We start from the raw sequence: 19,381 nt of genomic DNA, 5'->3' as shown, positions 1-19,381 counted from the left end.
AGAGGTGATGCAGTTTTTATCTAGCTTTGAGAAGTTGTCAGGTTAATTGAAGAGGAAATTGGACACACCTGAAATCAGCTAAGCACTGAATGGTATATGGTACTGAACCCTACATTGCATGGTGCAGTCCAAGAAGCTTCTGGGCAAAAACTTATTGGAGAAAGCTTAAAGGGTGTGGGAAGATTGGAGCTCCATCAGCGATTGCCTCTAGAGAATGGGATTGGAGGTGAGGAAGGTGGAAAGACACGCTTTCTTTCTTCTTCTTCTTTTTTTTTTTTTTTTTTTTTTTTACCTTTTACACGTTTTCTTTAAAATGAGAAGGTGTTCCTTCTATAACTTAAAAACAACAAAATGTTTTTATGAATCCTATCATATATATTGACGTTCTCTGCCCAACTGGAACAGGGGGTTAGTGGTAGAAGGCTATCAAAAATACAGCTGGATTGGTCTGTTGGGCAGTGGGATTGGAGATTTGCGTGTCAGACCACAAGACATGTAGGCCACTGAGCAGAGAACCTATGGTAAGAGCAGTGCTTTCAAAAGATTTGGCCAAGGGTATAAGGATGAAGAGAAGAGGGAAGGAACTAGACACAGAGCTATCAATTAGGATTTGTTATAATCTGGGCATAGCATGAAGGAAAGGTGATTGGAAATAGAAAGGCTAATATTGAAAATACTTAGTGATCAAAAGAACACAGGCACCAACCTATCAGAATAGGCACTACCTATGGATAATGGTCCCGCTGAGGCTCTGATTAGATATTGGCTCTGTTTAGAGGTGTATCAAAGGTTCACTCTGGACGTATTAAAAAGGACCCATCTAAGATAATGTCAAATTTCCTAGAATTTTGACCACCAATTGGAAGAATTGGTGGTACCTCTGTTAGAAATGGGATAGTTGTGAGAGAATGTCCATCATGATAGCCAGAGTTTTATTTGGACCACACTGAGATTCAGAGACAGGTGGAGATCCAGGTGGAGAGGTCTTTTAAGGTGACGGGAAGTAGCTGGTGGAGCCCAGGAAAGAGCTCAGCACTGGACATGCAGTTCGGGATGGGAATGAGGACTCACGTGAGTTCACTCATGCAGCTAGTTCTGTGCTTCACAAGCTGGGAAAACAGCCACATAACCCACCCTTTAAGGTGTTCAGAGTGAGGGAGAGACAGGGAAACCAGAAAGTCCTGCATGGTCTGGGGGGGCCTATGAAGGAGATGTGCTCAGGGCAGGCCCTGGCAGAGCAGAGACCAGCATCTGAGACAAAACAGGAAATCTTCCTGAAGGAGATGGCCCATGAACTGAGTTTGAAGAACTCCGTTGATCTGATCTTGCTAGGTTGAAGCAGGCAGGAGAGGGGGGAGGATATTCCAGGCAGAGGGAATTGTACAAGATACATAGGTTTGAAATAGCGTGAAGATTCTGGGAACTTCAGTAGCTCTGAAAGGCTGAAGGAGAATGATTGCACAAAATAGGACCTGAAATAAAGCAGTAACAGCCATGGTGGTGGTGAAAAGACAGATAAAAGAGCCATTGAAAGACAGGTTTCTGATGGAACTTTCTAGATGTTTGGGGCCCCAAGGATGAGTGTCAGGTGCAACCATGTAATCGTGTAAGGAGCTAATTAAAAAGATACAGCTTCCACGGTCCAGCTTGGAATTCAGATTCAGGAAGCCTTGGGTGGGAGGCAGAATCTGAATTTTAATAACATTCCCCTTCTCCCATATGAATCTAAAGCGCATGAAGGTTTCAGAGTTCAGTAAAGACAGAATTTCAGGGCCCTCTGTCATTGAGAGTCTGGAAGAAGAGGAATCATCAAAGGAAACAGAACAGAGGAGGTGGGGGAAGTACAGAAGTGTGCAACAGTGTCAGACCTTAGAGAGCCCTGGGAGGGATTAGGGCAAGGCAAAGAAACTGTTAAATTGTTTCAAATGAGAGCTATGTGGGAAAGCTAATGTCTGACCCTGCTATGTGCTCAGTGAGTTTTGTGCAGAGAAAAAGACTTTGAATATAGTGGTGGGAACAAAGGCAGAGAAACAAATGTTTAAGAAGGGAATGGCCAATCAAAATTAACAGGCCAGCAACAGGTTAAGGAAAATATTCACAGCAGATGTGATGGGAAGAGTTAATATTATTTTTATACAAAAAGCTTTCCCTAACAAATAATAGTCCGTCCCCCGCCCCCCAAAAAATCCAGCAGATAAATGGTCAGAGAAGTTGCACTGACAACCTAAAAAAGAGGAGGTAAAACTAGTTAACAAATGTGGATGTTTAGCCTCACTGGTGTCAGGGAAGAGAAAACACAAGTTGGAATGAGGTGCCATATTTTGACTCTTAAGTTTGTGATAGCAGTGACCCTCTCTGAAACAGCCTGCCTTTCAAAAGCCATAAAAATGTTCCTGCTGTTTTTACCCTTTAATTTTCCTTCTGGGAATTTCTCCCAAAGAAATAATTCAAGGGGCGTCTGGCTAGTTCCGTCTGAAGAGCACACGACTCTTCATCTTGGAGTCGTGAGTTCGAGCCCCACACTGGTTGTAGAGATTATTTAAAAAAAAATAAATAAACGTTGGGCTAAAAAAAGAATAATTCAAAATATGGAAAAACTGAAAACAGAAGGTTATTCAACATGACTATTTCTCACTGAAAAAATTGGAGGCGATTTCAAAAGTCAGTAAAATAATGGCTAAATACAGGAAATCCATTTTACTAGACCTTGACAGAGTTATTAATTTTCATGACTATGTAATATGTTTATATTAATTGGAAAAAGTGGGATATAAAGCAGTATGAACACTGTCATCTAAATTTTGTCTGAAAAAAGATGTTGATTGTATTCAGTATATATTATGTGGATGGAAGAAGAAGTGGAAGTAACCCCATGAAGTTATAATAGTAACTTCGCTGGGCAATGGAAATTTGGGAAACTTTTATTTTATATATTTTTCTGTTTTCTACATTTTTTTTTTTACCTACACTGTGCGTTACTTTGATAATCACAATAAAAATCAAAATACTATTTGTTTTAAAAGTAAGGCATCAAAAAAAAAATAAAAATAAAAGTAAGGCATCAACTTGTATGTAGCTTATAATGATGTTTTTAAATTATGTAAGAAAAAAGACTAGCAAGAGATATGGGATTACAGGTGGAGTGGATTTTTTTCCCCCTTTTTTGTTTTTCTAGTTGCTTGTAATGTGGCTGCAGACCTTTTAGAATGTATGTATATTTTTAGATATATACATAAAACAATGAATGGTTGGATGGAAGTGCTGCAAAAGGCAGAGGAGAAGACAAAGCAAGAGGTGTGGGGTTTGACTTTTCTGGACTCTCTTGAAGGTCAAAGTCATGACCTGTGTATATGAGGGAGTCCTGTGAGGTTGCCCAGAAGATGCTGACCTGTGAGCACCCTGGGTCCCGTATAGATCCCACCTTGCTTTCCCAGCTTCTCCCTTCCCAATTCCTGGCACTTAAGGTCTATAGGAAGTTTCCTCTTCATTGTCCAGAAGCTTTCAGAAGATGCTAGGATTTTAGCATTGGTTGGAACATCAAGACCACTTTTTGCTCTTGAATTTAGGGACCCCAGATTTTGGTTTGATTTCTCTGAGAGCAGATACAGGGACGCAGTGTCTGTAGAAGAACGACAGCCATGTATGAGGACAAGACTGGAGAGGCCAGAAACTCTCAGATCCTGAGAGGCCCCTAGATGAGGAGAGTTAATGCGTTTTGCTCATCCCAGGCCAGAATGGCCATCCAGTCTTAAAAAAAAAAAAAAAAGAAGAAGAAGAAAGAAAGAGAGAGAGAGAAAGAAAGGAAGGAAGGAAGGAAGGAAGGAAGGAAGGAAGGAAGGAAGGAAGGAAGAAAGAAAAGAAAGAAAGAAAGAAAGAAAGAAAGAAAGAAAGAAAGAAAGAAAGAAGAAAGAAAAGGGGGGGATATAGGCATCTCGTGAAGTACTGTTTGAATATTTGTGGAAGTATAGAACGTAGGTTCAAATCCTTTTCTGGGGGATCCCTGGGTGGCGCAGCGGTTTGGCGCCTGCCTTTGGCCCAGGGCGCGATCCTGGAGACCCGGGATCGAATCCCACATCGGGCTCCCGGTGCATGGAGCCTGCTTCTCCCTCTGCCTGTGTCTCTGCCTCTCTCTCTCTCTCTCTCTCTCTGACTATCATAAATAAATAAAAATTAAAAATATTAAAAAAAAAAAAAAAAACAAATCCTTTTCTGGCTTCAAACTTTATTTTTTTAAAGATTTTATTTATTCACTCATGAGAGAGAGAGAGAGGCAGAGACACAGGCAGAGGGAGAAGCAGGCTCCATGCAGGGAGCCCCATATGGGACACTGTCTCGGGTCTCCAGGATCAGGCCCTGGGCCGAAGGCGGCGCCAAACCGCTGAGCCACCCAGGCTGCCCTGGCTTCAAACTTTAAATCAATATTTTAATTTTTAAATAAAAGTGAGATGTGGTTCTTTTAAAATGACCTGGTATTTAAACCATGCTGCAATGTGCTGGTTGAGAGGAGCTCAGCTATGCATGGCTGCCGGTAAAGTCAGGGCCTGGAGCAGAAAAGGATCTTGGGTTTGCATGCAGGACAGTTGAGGAAAAAGAGAGCCAGCTAGGATTGGGAATTTACTGCCCATTAGATGAAGCAAACAATTGAAAGTGCTTAGCTTAAGGAAAGGTCCAGGTAAAAGCTGCCTGTACCACACAGCCAGGGCCTGTAAACCACCAGGACCAAGGGTGGGCCCAGTCAGTGCTCCCGCAGCCTTCACGCCAGCAATGTTGGGCAAGTTAGAGACCTGTGCTCTGCTTTAGCCTGAGGGGAAACCAGAGTCAGCAAGCCCAGTTCAACTCAGAGGAAGTTTGTTGATCGTATCCTACCTTTAAGGTATTTCACTAGGCACCGATGAAGTGACAGAGATGGACCCTCCCTCACATTGTAAACACTCTGGTTGGATAAAAGGATAAATATGAATGTAAACTAACTTCCTCTTTTTGACGAATAACTTTGGAAATAAAGTTACATATTTGGGCATAAATGAAAGGCTATTGTAAAAGAAGCCTAATTTGGGGGCTCCTGGCTCTCATTAGAGCATGTGACTCTTGATCTCAGGGTCATGGGTTGGAGCCCCACATTGGCCATAAAGATACTTTTTTTAAAAAAGAAGCAGCAGCCCAATTATTCTTAGGCTATCTTTTTCGTTTATTTTTTTAAAGATTTTATTTATTTATTCATGGGAGACACACAGAGAGAGGTAGAGACAGGCAGAGGGAAAAGTAGGCTCCCCGCAGGGACCCTGATGCGGGACTCGATCCCCAGACTCGATCCCCAGACTGAGGATCACGCCCTGAGCCAAAGGCAGACGCTCAACTGCTGAGCCACCCACGCAACGCTAGGCTTTCTTTTTCTTTAGATATAATTTTAAGTTCTTTTAAATACTTGTAGTCCCTTTCTTTTGAATTTATTATAGTCCTGAAAATGTCTTCTAAAGTAGAATGTCAGCTTCTTGAAGAAGGAACGTTTACCTGACTCGTTCACTGTGCCTAGAACAGTAGTCAGACAACAGGCAGACATGTTCTGAAGGGACTTCTGTCTCCCAGCAAGCTAATTATAAACTTCTCAAGTCCCTTTCACCTTTTAGACACAGTCTTCTGAGATGTATTTTCATTGCTCCATGTGGCCTTTATTTGTATGCTTTTGTTTCACATCTGAACAAAAAATCTGAGCATCTATTTGGCTGAGGCTAAGGAATCCCTGCTTTTAGCAACCCGCCCCCCCCCCCCCCAGGTTACATCTTGACATCTTCATGATCACTGCACTTTTAGTCACCAGCACCCCTATTTTCCCATTTCCCACTAATTGCAAGATGCAGTGAGATTGAAATCTTCTAGGTGAGCGTGGCCATGCCAACAAAGAAAAGGATGCCCCCAGCTCACTGTTTATCAGATGATTTTCAAAAGCTCAACATCTTTCTCTGAAAAGCAGTGTAAGGATGCAGCAAAAAAAAAAAAAAAAAAAAAGAAAAAAGAAAAAGAAAAAGAAAAAAAGTCTCAGTTCAGAAGTCTAAGGTTTCCAAAGCTGAATATGACCTTGAATGGCTTTTACTATTTGCCCAGTAGCTGCTCACCTGAACTGTAGGCAGACCTAGTAATGAGAGAAGACACATAACCTGACAAGGAGCCCGCCTTACAAGCCCAAACCTATAAATTGGCAGCAGAATGTTATCTTTACAAACTTGTGACTTAACCTCTTCCCAGAGCTTTCTGTGAGCAAGGCGGAGGCATCTTAGAATACACTAAATCTCTCTTTGTGAACCCGACAGCAACGGAGCTCTTGTCCCAGGGCGTGGAGGGATTCGTGTGCCTGGTGGTCTAGGTGCTGTTTGAATCCTTCTGGTGCTGGGCTCCAGGTCTCCTTCTTCCGCTCTTTTCTCCTGAGGCAGAGCCCACGCTGGTGCACTAACCTGCAGCATCTCTGTGCTTCTCGTCTTACCTCCTCTTTCCCCTTCTCTTTCCCTTTCGCTGTGGTGTGTCCAGAAAAGGAAGTCGAGTTCCAGCGTGCACCTAATGGTGAGCCTTGCCTGCCCACCCACCTGCCTATCCATGCTGCCTGCGCCCGCCTGCCAGCCACGCAAACCCATTCTGCCATGTGCGTGTGCTTCACTCATCCTCACTGCATGTCTGTGCTGTGTGGGCAAGCGCGGCCTGTCCTGCCAGGCAGGGGCCTGTTGCCCGAGGTCTCCCGGTGGCCTCAACAGTGGGCATCGGAGTGTGTGGTGTGGCACTCCCTGCTGCAGAGCTCCGACTGCCTCCAGCAGCCCAGGGCAGAAAGGGAAGCTAGCAGGGACTTGGGGCCAGGTGGCAGTCACAGGGAGAGACCCTCACTCACTGTTGCTCAGGAGGAGAGGCCCTGCTCACCCAGCACTTCCCACAGACTGGCAGCCAGTGGACATCTGGGCGGAGGAACTGGTTGTAGGCCCGCAGCCCTCAGCCTCACTCTCTGGGCCTTTGCCTCTGTGTGAGCGTCCGTTAGCAGGGTGTGCCCAACGTTTCATCCTTCCTACCCACCCCACAGGGGTTGGGGAACAGCTGAAAGACTATAGAGAATGTCACCTCCTTTCTCATGGGACACAGGCCACCACGGGGAGCATAGCAGCCTGGATTGTTATGAAAGCATCCATTAAAGCCAGAGGTGGGGCCACCTGGTTGACATCCCAACCCTCTGCAGATATAGCAGCTTTAAGGAGACCCTGGAGTCTTTGCCCCCTGCCAGGGTCTCTGTCTCAGCTGGGCTTTGCCGGCAGGACATCCTTCATTCAGGCAGCCCCAAACAGATTGGACTTAGTAGCTGAGCTAGGATGGCTCTGCCTCTTCTGCGGGGGATTGGAAGAGAGCAGAGTTCATGTGAGTGTAGACCCACTTCCTGACTCTTGCTGGGACCCCTCTTTTCCAGCCTGCAGGGTTCAGTGGAGTGTGGTAGCACTTGGTGCCTGGCTTAAGGTTCTATGCTTAGTCCTGTGTTTGGGGACGTCTCAGCTGTTGACAGGAACCTAGGGTTGGATTCCTTCAAGTCTGATCCAAGGGACCATAAAAGAAGCCTCAAGGCAAGAAGAAGTAGGGCGGTCTGGATAGCTTTCCATGTGTATCCTAGGAGAGGAGACGCACATCTGACCTGACAGTGTGTCCTCATTTGTGTCTGCTCAGAGATGGTAGCTACATGTTTGGCTGTCTGTCTTTTGAAGAACTTGCAGGCATCAGGTTGTTCTTCAGTGGCCACTGGCTCCACTGGGACTCCCAGTGAGACAGAGTACATTGGTGAGGGCAGTGGAAGAGGCAGAGAGCCTCTTACAGATATGGCTCCCTGCCCTGGAGATCAGCCTCCTTCCTTCCTCACCATCCTCCCCAAACCCTCCCTTCCTGGGCCACTCAGTATAACATTTCAAAAGGCAAGGAGATATCCCAAGATAGCCCAGTGGTCTGCTGCTGTCAGGAATGTTGGCCTGCTGGGCAGCCTACTCTCCTAGGGGCTGGGTTCTGGGACCGCAGCCACAGTCACCCCCCTGGATTCACCTTCCCCTCCTTGGAGCTCTGCCCTCAACTCCCAATTGAGCAAGACCAAGATTTATGAGGCAGAAAGGCCAACAGCACAGCCTTGTCTCCGCTCCGTGGGGGCAGTGGGTGCATTTTGTATCCAAAGTCAATATATCCCCCCGCCCCTTCCTCTCTGGATACCATCTTCTAGGTGAGGTTTTCTTTCTCTTCATGTTCCTCTTCTTTTCAGATCAGGCTTCAAGCTGGTGTTTTAAAGGAAAGGAAATGCAAGTGGCAGGTTGAAAGGGCAGCAGGAGACTGCCCACAGATAGGGGACCTAGAGTTTCTGCATTTTGTTCTGCTTTCTTATAAACCCTTCTTTTTCCCTGTAAAATGAGAAGATCCTGAATTTATTTTTTGTGAAATGTGATTGTGCAATGACATGGCATCTGGCATAAGCAGAGATTTCTGGAGAGATGCTTTGAAACAAGTCTTTGGGCTGGTCCCACCTTAAGGATACCTCCAGTGTTAGGTCTCTGGGCCCCTCCAAATACTACTCCCCCTCCAGTCGATCATCTCTCTGATCATTGCTTCCATCCACATAGTTTGATGGAGGCCACCTCAGGCCTAGCTCCTCCGGGCCAGGCCGGGGGCAAGGGAGGTCTGGGAGTCAAACCTTAGCAGCTTCGGTGACTGTAGAGGAACTAAACCATCTGTTTTCTTGTCTCAGCCACAGAGCAACAACAAAAACAGTCTCGTAAGCCCAGCCCAAGAGCCCGCGCCCTTGCAGACGGCCATGGTACCTCCTGACTACAGCTTCTCCGCCCCTGCCCCTGGCTGCCTCCCGCTTCTCTCCTTTCCTCTTCTTGCCCTCCCTCCCAGGCCTCCTTGGGCCTTTCCTTCTCATCCCTGTAGAGCAGGGTGCTTTGTGTACTGCCCCATGGGCCCCCTCCCCCTCATTGTCCTGTGTGGCCATGCTCCTTCCTGCACCGCAGAACTGCTGCTCCTGCTCCTTTTGCTATTGAGGGTGGGGAAGAGTGGTCAGGGCTCTCAACTAAACCTCTTAGCCCCAGGCTGGGCCCCCATGGGTCTGCCGTAAGGGCCAGGAAGGTGAGTGGCTTATCAGAGGGTAGGAGCTTTCTTGGGACCTGTCATTCAGTTCTTGGAGTCCTCCTTATAAAATCTGCTTCAGCCTCTCCTTTGCAAAGCTATGAACAGGAAGGAGGGCTAGGGTCCCTTACCTCTGGACGGTGCTGAGGTCTTGGAGTTCCTGGAGAGCTCCGTGCTGAGGGCACTGTGTGCTCTCAGAGATCTTTCTGCTAGTAGCACTAACTAGAGAGTTAGCAGAGGAATGACTGGGAGAGAAGGAGGGGAACTGTACCTGTTGCTCCTACTTCCTGCAGACCTGGACCTCCATGCTACCTCATGGCACAACAGGGAAAGGAACTCTGGGGAAGGCAAAAGATGGTAAAGCAGGTAGCTCCATAGGCTCAGCTTGCTGAGGGGGCATTCTGGGTCTTTCTGAGAGACCTTAGTCCACTCTCCCTCTATCCCTGCCTCCTACCCACCCCTTGATGAATACTGTTGGCAGGGCCTGGCCTGTGCCTCAGCCCCACAGCTCTTCCAGTGTACTTATCCTGTGGGGAAAGAACACTCAGATCCAGCAGGAATCACAGCAGGAATCAGGGACAGATTCCTTGTCCTCTCAGCTTCCCTGGTACCTGCTTTTGTTAAGTGTCAGGCCTGGCCTTCTTGCTCAGCCAGTACTGTCCCCTAAATCTGGGGCTTCCCAGCTGCCTGGACCTAGTTGAGCCAGAACATTTTGTTTTATGGGACTGGCTGGCAGGCAGGCCTCAGTGGTCATGATAGGGTCTATGAGGGACTGGGGTAAAGGATGGGGTCCCTCAGGGAAGAGCTGTAGGTCTGTCCCCAGGTCAGGAGGATAATTTTCATCTTCTCTCACAGGAGCCACAAACCACCGTGGTACACAACGCTACAGATGGGATCAAGGTGAGTGGTCCTGAGCTGGTCTCCTGCTTTAAAGATCAGCAGGAAAGAGGTGGGCTGGATCACAGAGTCTGTAGGTCCTGCAGATGGCAGCCTACAGGCTGCACCTTGAGGCCAAGGTGTGTGCAGAGTCTAGGCTGGAGACAATGTGTACCTGTTTGTCGCTCTGTTCCCTGGAACGGTACTATACTTCAGGCCCTATAGTCAGATGGGCCTGGGTTTGAATCCTAGGCCCCTGAATAAGTCACTCTAGCACTCTGCACCTCAACTTCCTTACCTATAAATTAAGGATAATAATAATGGAATGTCCGTCCATGACTTGTGAGGCTTAAATGACAGCAAACAGCTAAAAAAAGAGACAAAAGTATAATCAGACCCTAGAGCATCCTCCATTGCCTCACCCCATTATGCCTTCAATAGCTTTGTCTTCTTATTTGCACCACCATTAGTAAATATTTATCGAGCCCCAAACCATCCGGGGCTCTGGTCTACAGAGGTGACAAGACAAAAATCTCTCTCCACAGGTGTAGGGGAGGCAGATAATAAACCAAAAACCAAATAAGTAAAATAAAATCCAGTAGTGGTAAGTGCTATGAAGAAAATGACACTAAGTGAAGAGAGGGGGTGAACAGGGCTTTTACTTAAGTGGTCAGGGAAGAGCCTCCCTTAGGAGGTGATTTTTGAGCTAAAAACTAAATGGTGGGAAGGAGACAGCCAGGCAGACTCTGGGGCAGGGGCAGAGTGCCCTAGACCAGAGAGCTGCGAATGCAGGAGCTTAGTATGTATGCAGAACAGGGGAAATGAAGCAGAGCTAAGAGCGTGGAGCTGGGAGGGGAGCAGCAGGAGGGTGATGACGCAGGCCTGCTACTACGGCTTCATAGCAGTACGCATTTTCTTCCAGCCTCAAGGACAAGCTATTAGAGGGGAGGGGCAGATGGAGAGGGAGAAGCAGACTCCCCACTGAGCAGGGAGCCTGCTGTGGGGCTCGATCCCAGGACCCTGAGATCATGACCTGAGTTGAAGGCAGATGCTCAACCTACTGAGCCACCCAGCCAACCCGACGACTGTAGGCTTTAATGACAGGATAGATAGTTTCATTTACTGAGTTGAGGAAGACTAGGGAAGGAGTTTGGGAATCCAAGGTTCTATAAAAGTCGGATGGCAAGGGTGTAAATAGAGCCTTCTATGATTCTTCCCTGTACCTCCTGCAGAGCACATACGCTGCTTTTGTTCTGCTCGGTTCCTCTAGTTTCCAAGGACCTGAGTGTATAGAAACGTGTTCTTTTTGGCCTACAGGGCTCTACAGAGAGCTGCAACACCACCACAGAAGATGAAGACCTTAAAGGTAGGTGCTGGCCCTTGGTGGGGAAGGGACCCCAGCAATGTCCCAGGTACCTTGGTTCCAATGGGGTACCTGTCTTGTCTGTCCCCAGAACTGAGAATGGTGCCTCCTTATACTCTAGGAGAGGGCTTGGCAGAAAAGCTACTTTCCACGGGCTAAGATGTGAGGTCGCTGTCTGGCCTGGCTGGGCAAGAGATTTCTCTTTTTTGACCCCAAGTCTGGAATAGCTAAACTAGAGCTTTTCCTGGGCCTTTCTGGGGCCAGGGCTCAGAGAACTGTCCCTGTTGCTGATAAGGATAGGACATCCCAGTACAGAAAACATCCTGAGTCCCTGGAGCAGTAACCCACATATAGAGTGAGTCATTAGTAGGGTGACCAGTCGTCCCGATTTCCCTAGGTCTGGAGCAACTCCCGGGATGTGGAACTTTCAGCTTTAAAACCGGAACAGTCCTTGGGTACATTGGGATCAGCGACTATCGTCGCAAAATCTTGGCATGAATGATGGAGTCAGGACCACATTTGGCCATGTCCTAGTGGTCCTGTAAGGACCACCAGCCTAAGCTTGGGCCTGGCCAGAGGGCCAGGGGGTGTGGGAGGGCGTGGCAGACCAGACCAGTGGGAATCTCTGTCCTGCACTTTGGTTTGGCCTCCTGGGATTGCTCCCTTTGCCATCAGTAAGTGACCTGAGGCCAGGGTCGCAGAAAAGTTGCAGGACAGAGCTGAGAGAGCACCCCCAGGAGCAGTAAAGGGGCACTGAACCTTTGGAACCTGAAAAAAATAAAAAGCATAAACATATAAAGGAGTTAAAACCAGTACTTGTAAGGCTGCTGGGATTAAGGCCAGAGCAATTCAGTTCTGGAGATGCTGGTGGAGGCTCCTTCACGGCTCTTGACCTTGTAGCCTAGCCCCCTGTGACATCTTCCCCGGGAGCATGGGTACCTGTACAGGCTGTTCAAAGGCTCCTCTGGAAGCCACAAGCCCAAGACTGTGCACCTTCCTGGGACTGTCAGCTGGGAGGCCTCTCTGGCAGAGGTGGCAGCGTGGGATGTGGTCCAGTGTCCACAGCAGCCCGAGGCGTTGCCTTGCCCCGGCTCTGCAGTGCCACGGGCTTGGGTCCTGTCTGGCTTGCTCGCTCACCTGCCTTGTTCTGTTTGTTTTGGCTGCTCTGCCTTGCCCTGCCCTGCCCTGGCTGGCTAGCTGCCCCGCTCCGCACTGGGAATGGCAGCTCGGTGCCTGAAGGACGGAGCTCCCGGGACAGACCAGCCCCCTCTGCAGGCATGCAGCCCCAGCCTTCTCTCTGCTCCTCAGCCAGTAAGTGTGAGGGAGGCACAATCTGGCTTCTGTCTCCCTGGCTCATCCTGAAGCCCCTCAGGGATCCCCCCAGAGCTGTCAGGCCAACCCAGCTGTCTATCTCAGTAAGCTTGGGGAGCTCGGCCTCTGCTGGGTGGGAGAGCTGATTGGAGGTGCCTTTAAGGCCAGGCAGGGGCCCCTGGGACCAGGGCCCAAAGACATCAAGAGTGGGTGGAAGAACATGGTGGGAAGGAATAGAAAGCCCCTGGGATATTTGGTGGGCCTTGCCTCAGCAATGAGCCAGGAAGAAAGGCCAAGTCAGAAATCAGGTCAAAGGTGGTGGGAGCGGGGGTGATGGTGAAATTGCTGTAGCCGAGAACCATGTTGGGATGGGGTGTTGCCTGAGGCTCAACATATCATATTGAGAGCATGAGGCTTGGGGCGAGACACACCTGAAGTAGCTTGAACCTCCCACAGCCTCAGCTTCCTTATCTATAAAGTGGGAATAAAATAGCACCTACCTCAGAGCTCTGTAATGAAAAAGACATGAGATAGTAGAACGTCTAAGTTGTGTCATGTAGAGAATGCCTTTGTCTGCTTCTTTTCCTTCTACTGTCTATCCTTTTAGAGTTTATCAACACGATCCTCTTCACCCACAGGGCCCCAGTCAGGTCCTACAAATGGGTTCAGTGAGGTTGGAGAGGGAATGTGTGTGTGTGTGTGTATATTTGTGTGTGTGTGTGTGTGTGCGTGTGTACACACGTACCTGCTTGCCTCTGGAAAGTGGGTAGAGCTTGTTTGTTCCCCCAACATGCTGCTTACTCACCTGGAGCTGCCTACGTGACAGCGCTGGTGGCTGTGGGGCCCCACCTGGTGGTGTCTTTGGCTGTGCTGTCCTCTCCCAGCTGTGCCCCTCGGCTGTGCTGTTCTAATGCTCGCATTTGTCTTGCAGCCTCTTGCTCCTGTGAGGAAAGGCTTGTAGCTTGGGCCAGCCCGGGTCTCTGGTCAGGGTTAGCCTGAGCTCAGTCTGAGCCCTCCTTTACCCTAGTGGTGCTCCGGCTAACAGTGCTGTTCCCTGTCAGTGAACTGCCGATGAGTGCAGGGTACCACCAGCAGTTCCTCGGCTTTGGATAGCATGGGGGTGGGGGACTCTGAGGGCTCCAGTTCTGCCTGCCTGTCATTCTGAGCCTTGTCTTGGTTTTCTTGAGGGACACATCCTGGCATGAGAGCTGGTATGAGATTTAGAGCTTTTCCGAGGCTCATCCAGGGTAAACGGAGCCATCTCTGGTGAGAAGCTCCATTGAAAGAGTGTTTATAGTACCAAGATCCTTTATCCCAGAAAAGCCCTGTGGAGGAGATGAGCAAGGTGAAGAGAATTAAGCATCCATCCCAGGGCTCTGTTCATCATTTTAGAGCCCTCATCCCTGGCTAGGTTCTGCTCTCAGGCTGGCTGTTGCCCAGGGCTAGGTTCTGGACCACTGAGTGAGGGTTGGGGGTGGTGTGGTGTGGTGGAAACTGAGACCTGACTGAGCCCCTTCAGGTGAGAGAAGTAAGCAGGCAATGGAGACAGCCATATCAGGAGATGCTTCTTCTAGAGGCTAAATGTGCTGGGGATGGGATCACGGACTCTAGGCAGAGTATTAATGATGGCTAGCCTCCTCAATTGTAAAAGACAAGAGCGTTTTCTGCATCCTACTTGTTAATGGAGAGGGAGATAAAGGCCAGAGAACCATAACGAAAGGGTGGGCTTCAGGAGGAGGGGGCCATTAGCTCCATAGACAACAGAGAAGGAATGAAGAGAAAGTGGGCTCGCTCTCCCTGAAGAGGGCCTCGATGTTAAAGATAGAGATCACAGGGATTCTCTGAAGGATTGGGGAGGGCTCTCTGTCACTTAGGAAGTAAATTGCTGGATTTTTTTTTTCCCTCCACAGTGCGAAAACAGGAGATCATTAAGATCACAGAACAACTGATTGAGGCCATCAACAATGGGGACTTTGAAGCCTACACGTGAGTAGAGACCCATTTTCTTGAGACCCACGTTGTCTCTCGAGGCCCTCCCTCCTCCCCAACATCAGCCTGCGAAAAGGGAGAGCTGGGCCTTGGGCACAATGTCAGAATTAAACCCCAGGCCCTTAGGCTGGCCTCTCTCCCGGGTAGATACCCTGTGATAGTATCCCACCCTGCCATGGGGTCCCGGTGGCGGGCCCTAAGATCTTTGCCATCTTGTTGGGCCTAGCCCATAGCTGACCTGCTGAGGACAGACACCACGGACAAGAAAGACAGTCTTCATAGGAGACTGACAGGCTGCTTTTCTTTCTGCAGGAAGATTTGCGATCCAGGCCTCACTTCCTTTGAGCCTGAGGCCCTTGGTAACCTCGTGGAGGGGATGGATTTCCATAAGTTTTACTTTGAGAATCGTGAGTGGGTTCGTGCTGCTGATATACTCCTGCCTGCCCCTTTACCCCCTTTGCCTCTGTCCCTGCTCACCTCCTCTTCCCAGATGCCCGCTTTTCCCTTATTTGACATGCTTGGCTGCACCCTGGTCTGTGTGTTTGCCTCCTTGTACCCTGAGGATGGTCTTAAACTGACACCTTTGAAGGACCTGCTCCAGAACCCCACGTGTCCCTTCATTCTGCAGCAGCTCGGTGGCAGTGCTGGTTGCCACAGTCAGGGTCACTATTTCTCTAAGCCTCGCCTCTTTCCACGAGGACTGGAAACCACTGAGATAAGGTTGAGATGATGTCAGCAAGTAATAATGAAGCTCTCTATCTACAGGTTTCACAGTAGAGGAAATTAAAACCAGGATAAGAATGTACAAGCAAGTAGTAGGGCACTGGAGGTGATTTATGAGATCAGAAGTTGTGGCTTGGGTCCTCCTGAACACGGAGGGAGACAGTCCTGGCTGAGGGGCTGTGCACTCTGCACTGTTCGTGGAAGTCCCAGGGATAAGATGATGACTCACCACCTCCTATCCTTCTCTCCACTCTAGCACCCTCCTCTTCCCTATTTTTTTTTTTTCTTTTCTTTCCTACTTTATCCTGGGCCTTCCCCATCCTGCCCTGAGTTTTATTTTGTCACTGTTTTCTCTACTAACTACCATCTTCTCCATGTCTCAGCTTCAAATGTAAACCCTTGGCTACCTAACTAATTCTATTAGCCAGAAACAGTTTCAGAGTTCATAGAAGCCCTAGGAGGGTCTCAGGTAGCCCCTATCCAACATTTGAAATGAATTAAAATGTGAATCTCATTAAAAGCAACTCCATCTGCAGTGCTGGCTGATAATGGCAAAACAACGTCTTTTGGCTTTCCCCCAGAAGAACCTGGGAACCCCAGGAATATCCTGAGCTTGGTGCTTTGGTGATTCAATTTTAACTTTGGACATTTTTTTTTTCTAAATCACAAATCCATTTTGAAATCTTAAGCTCTTGATTTTGCTCTGCAGCCAATTAGGGACAAGCCAACCCTTAGGAAATCTAAACATCAGCCTGGAAGAGTGGAAAGATCTTAGGCTTTGTTAAAGAGTCAGATGGTCTGAGTTCAAATGTTGTGTGATTTGAGCAAATTACTTAACCTCCTTGAGCCTGTTTCATTATCTTATAATAAAAATATTGACCAAGAAATAGAGCTTATGTATGTAAAACCCCAGCACAATGTCTGATTAAAGTAGCAGTTGCTATTATCCTCGTTCTCCACCTCTTTCTTCCTTTTGGATAACTGAGACTTGTTGTCCTGGGATTTCCTGACCTCTGGTGTCTGCGGGACTTAGAGACTGCCAGAATGGTTGCTGGAACGAGGGGCAGACCTGGAAGTGCAGGCTGGGAGGAAAATCTGTGCCTGGGCCTGACGCCCTCCTACCTCCTACATTTTGCCTTGCCCCCTGCAGTTCTGTCCAAGAACAGCAAGCCCATCCACACCACCATCCTGAACCCGCACGTCCACGTGATTGGGGAGGACGCAGCTTGCATCGCCTACATCCGCCTCACCCAGTACATCGATGGGCAGGGTCGGCCTCGCACCAGCCAATCGGAGGAGACCCGGGTCTGGCACCGCCGGGATGGCAAGTGGCTCAATGTCCACTATCACTGCTCAGGAGCCCCTGCTGCACCGCTGCAGTGAGCTCAGCCACAGGTGCACCTGGTAGGGGGGGTGTGAGGTAGGGGACAGGTGGGATCAGAGGTGGGAAAGTCACACTGGGGGAGGAGATCTCGACCATCTCAGAGGCGTGGCAAAGGCGGGCAGACAGACTTGTGTCTGGCCCCAGGACTCCAAGTTAAGTTGGGTGACTTTGAACAGGTTATTTCCCTACCCCAAGCCTCAGTTTCCTTAGCTGTCAAAAAGAGAGAGAAAGTGGTTCCTATTTCTGTGAGTTGTGAGGATTAAATAAGATACTCCTAAGTGAAGCATTTGCTCTCAGCAAATGTGAAGTGATGTTATATTTAAATGCTAGCTTCTCCCCCATCCTCCACCTTCTCAGGCAGACTTGGCCATGTGTATAGTGTGTTTAAGTCCTTGGAACTCATCTGTGTGCTTATTGTCCTTTGTTCTGTTACCACATCTGTCCTCTTTGACAGGGGCATTAGGAGATCCCAGCCGGAGGTCAAACCTTCGCAGCCAGTGGCTCTGGAGGGCCTGAGTGACAGCGGCAGTCCTGTTCGTTTGAGGTTTAAAACAATTAAATTACAAAGCGGCAGCAGCCAATGCACGCCCCTGCATGCAGCCCTCCCGCCCGCCCTTCGTGTCTGTCTCTGCTGTACCGAGGTGTTTTTTACATTTAAGAAAAAAAAAGAAAAAAAGATTGTTTAAAAAAAAATGGAATCCATACCATGATGCGTTTTAAAACCACCGATAGCCCTTGGGCTGGCAAGAAGGCAGGAGTTTGTGTGACACCCGTCCTGGCATGAGCAGCCGGCTCACCCACCAGCCTTGAAGAGGTGAGCTCGGCCTCTGGCCTCCATGGACTCGGGGGGCCAGGTGAGAACTCTGACAGAGCTCTGGGGGCTGTGATGTGATTGCAGCCCCTGAGGTGGCCTGCCTGCCCCAGGTCTAGGAATGGACTTCTTCTGAACTTGCATAGCGCCTAGAATGAGGCTGATGAGAACATCGTGGCCGTCAGACCTACTTGGGAGAGAATGCAGAGCTCCCAGCCTGCTGTGGAGGCAGCTGAGAAGCAGTGGCCTCGGAACTGAGGGACTGAGGGCCTGGACGTTGCTATACTGTTCCATTTAGTGTAGAAGGGAAGAGAATTGGTGCTGCAGAAGTGTGTCCGCTACAAAGCTGATGAGAAACCTCGTGTTAGTCTGACATGTACTCACTCATCCATTTCTATAGGATGCACAATGCACGTGGGCCCTGATACTGAGCCCTAATACCTGCAGCTGGGAAGAGGGAGGGGTTGCTGCTTTGCTTTGTGTTTGTTTTCTTATAACTTAGCAAGGAGAGAGCCACGCCCTGGTCAGGGCTCCCCTTGCTGCTTTTGGCAGTTCTGTTTCTGTGCTAATTTGGACCATCCTTGTCTTGCCTTTTCATGGTGGTGGTCCCCGTGCTGACCCTCATCTGGGCCTGGGCCCTCTGCCAAGTGCCCCTGTGGGATGGGAGGAGTGAGGCAGCGGGATTGAGTTGATGGTTGTTTCTATGCATTCAGGCTGCCCTCAGGACTGCCTCCCTTCTTACTCTTCCCTTGCTGCACGTCCATCTCTTTTCCTGTCTTTGAGATTGACCCGACTGCTCTGGCAAGAAGAGGTGTTCTCTTTAAAGAGGCCTCTACTGACCACCTGAAGTATATGACTTACTGCTGGACAATCTGCATGGGCATCACCCCCCCTCACCTGCATGTACCCAAAAGAGGTGTCCAGAGCCAAGGCTCCTACATTCATTGTCCCTCTCTGTGCTCAAGGAGTTCCATTCCTGGAGGGAAAGATCTATACTCTAAGCAGACAGCAGAGAAGATAATGGAGGAGCAATTGGTCATGGCCTTGGTTTCTCCAGAACAACTGTGCAGACTTATCTGCACAAATATCTGCACTATTGGGGGAAAGGTGGGTAAGCCCTAGCTTCCTGGACTACCTTCAGGGGGCACAGGAGCTGGGAGAAGAGGCAAAGCTACAGGTTTACCTTGGAGCCAGCTGAGAAGAGCAGACTCACAGGTGCTGGTGCTTGGGTTTAGCCAGGCTCCTCTGAGCACCTCATGCATGCCTCAGCCCCTGGGCCCTCGCCCTTTCTTGCCCTGCAGCCTGCAGTACCAGCACGCAGACGCCTTCACCACAGGGTTTGGTTTTGCTGGCTTGAAGAAAAATGGTCTTAGAGTTCATTAAGACCCATAGCTTCATATGGCTGCTCCAGCCCCACTTCTTAGCATTCTTACTCCTCTTCTGGGGCTAATGTCAGCATCTATAGACAATAGACTATTAAAAAAAAAAAAAAATCACCTTTTAAAACAGGAAATGGAAGGCATTTGATGCAGAATTTTTGCATGATGACATAGAAATAATTTAAAAATAGTTAGTGTTTGTTCTGAATGTTGGTAGACCCTTCATAGCTTTGTTACAATGAAACCTTGAACTGAAGATATTTAATAAAATAACCTTTAAACAGTCCATTGTGTTACTGCTGTTGGAGGCTGATGGCCAAGGGCTTAAGATTTAGCAGCCTGGGTTACAGGGCCTCAGACGGAGACATGTAGCTTCTCCCACTCCCTTGGGGCCCGTTTTAGAATAAAACTTCCTCAAA

The 19,381-nt window shown here is 48.8% G+C and overlaps 1 protein-coding gene across 26 annotated transcripts in view; it reads left to right on the top strand.

Annotated features, from left to right (window-relative positions):
- CAMK2G (calcium/calmodulin dependent protein kinase II gamma) overlaps positions 1-19,248 on the top strand; it is a 55,215-nt gene extending 35,967 nt beyond the window's left edge. For 5 of the 26 annotated variants that reach the window (XM_077895040.1, XM_077895042.1, XM_077895039.1 and 2 more), the window contains 9 exons: positions 6,523-6,555; positions 8,747-8,815; positions 9,982-10,026; positions 11,320-11,368; positions 12,563-12,676; positions 14,587-14,662; positions 14,978-15,072; positions 16,539-16,783; positions 17,227-19,248. In XM_077895040.1, coding sequence (XP_077751166.1) covers positions 6,523-6,555; positions 8,747-8,815; positions 9,982-10,026; positions 11,320-11,368; positions 12,563-12,676; positions 14,587-14,662; positions 14,978-15,072; positions 16,539-16,771 — 714 coding nt within the window. In that variant the 3' untranslated portion in view covers positions 16,772-16,783; positions 17,227-19,248. Of the gene's footprint in view, positions 1-6,522; positions 6,556-8,746; positions 8,816-9,981; positions 10,027-11,319; positions 11,369-12,562; positions 12,677-14,586; positions 14,663-14,977; positions 15,081-16,538; positions 16,784-17,226 lie in introns of those variants that run through there. The other 21 variants (XM_077895048.1, XM_077895044.1, XM_077895041.1 and 18 more) reach the window with 9 other exon arrangements.
- The last annotated feature ends 133 nt before the right edge of the window (positions 19,249-19,381 follow it).

This window comes from Canis aureus, chromosome 4 (genome assembly GCF_053574225.1).
Source record: "Canis aureus isolate CA01 chromosome 4, VMU_Caureus_v.1.0, whole genome shotgun sequence".
NCBI classification, from domain to species: Eukaryota; Metazoa; Chordata; class Mammalia; order Carnivora; family Canidae; genus Canis; species Canis aureus.
The sequence above is the reverse complement of the archived record's forward strand: the minus strand, read 5'-3'. Positions and strand labels throughout refer to the sequence as shown.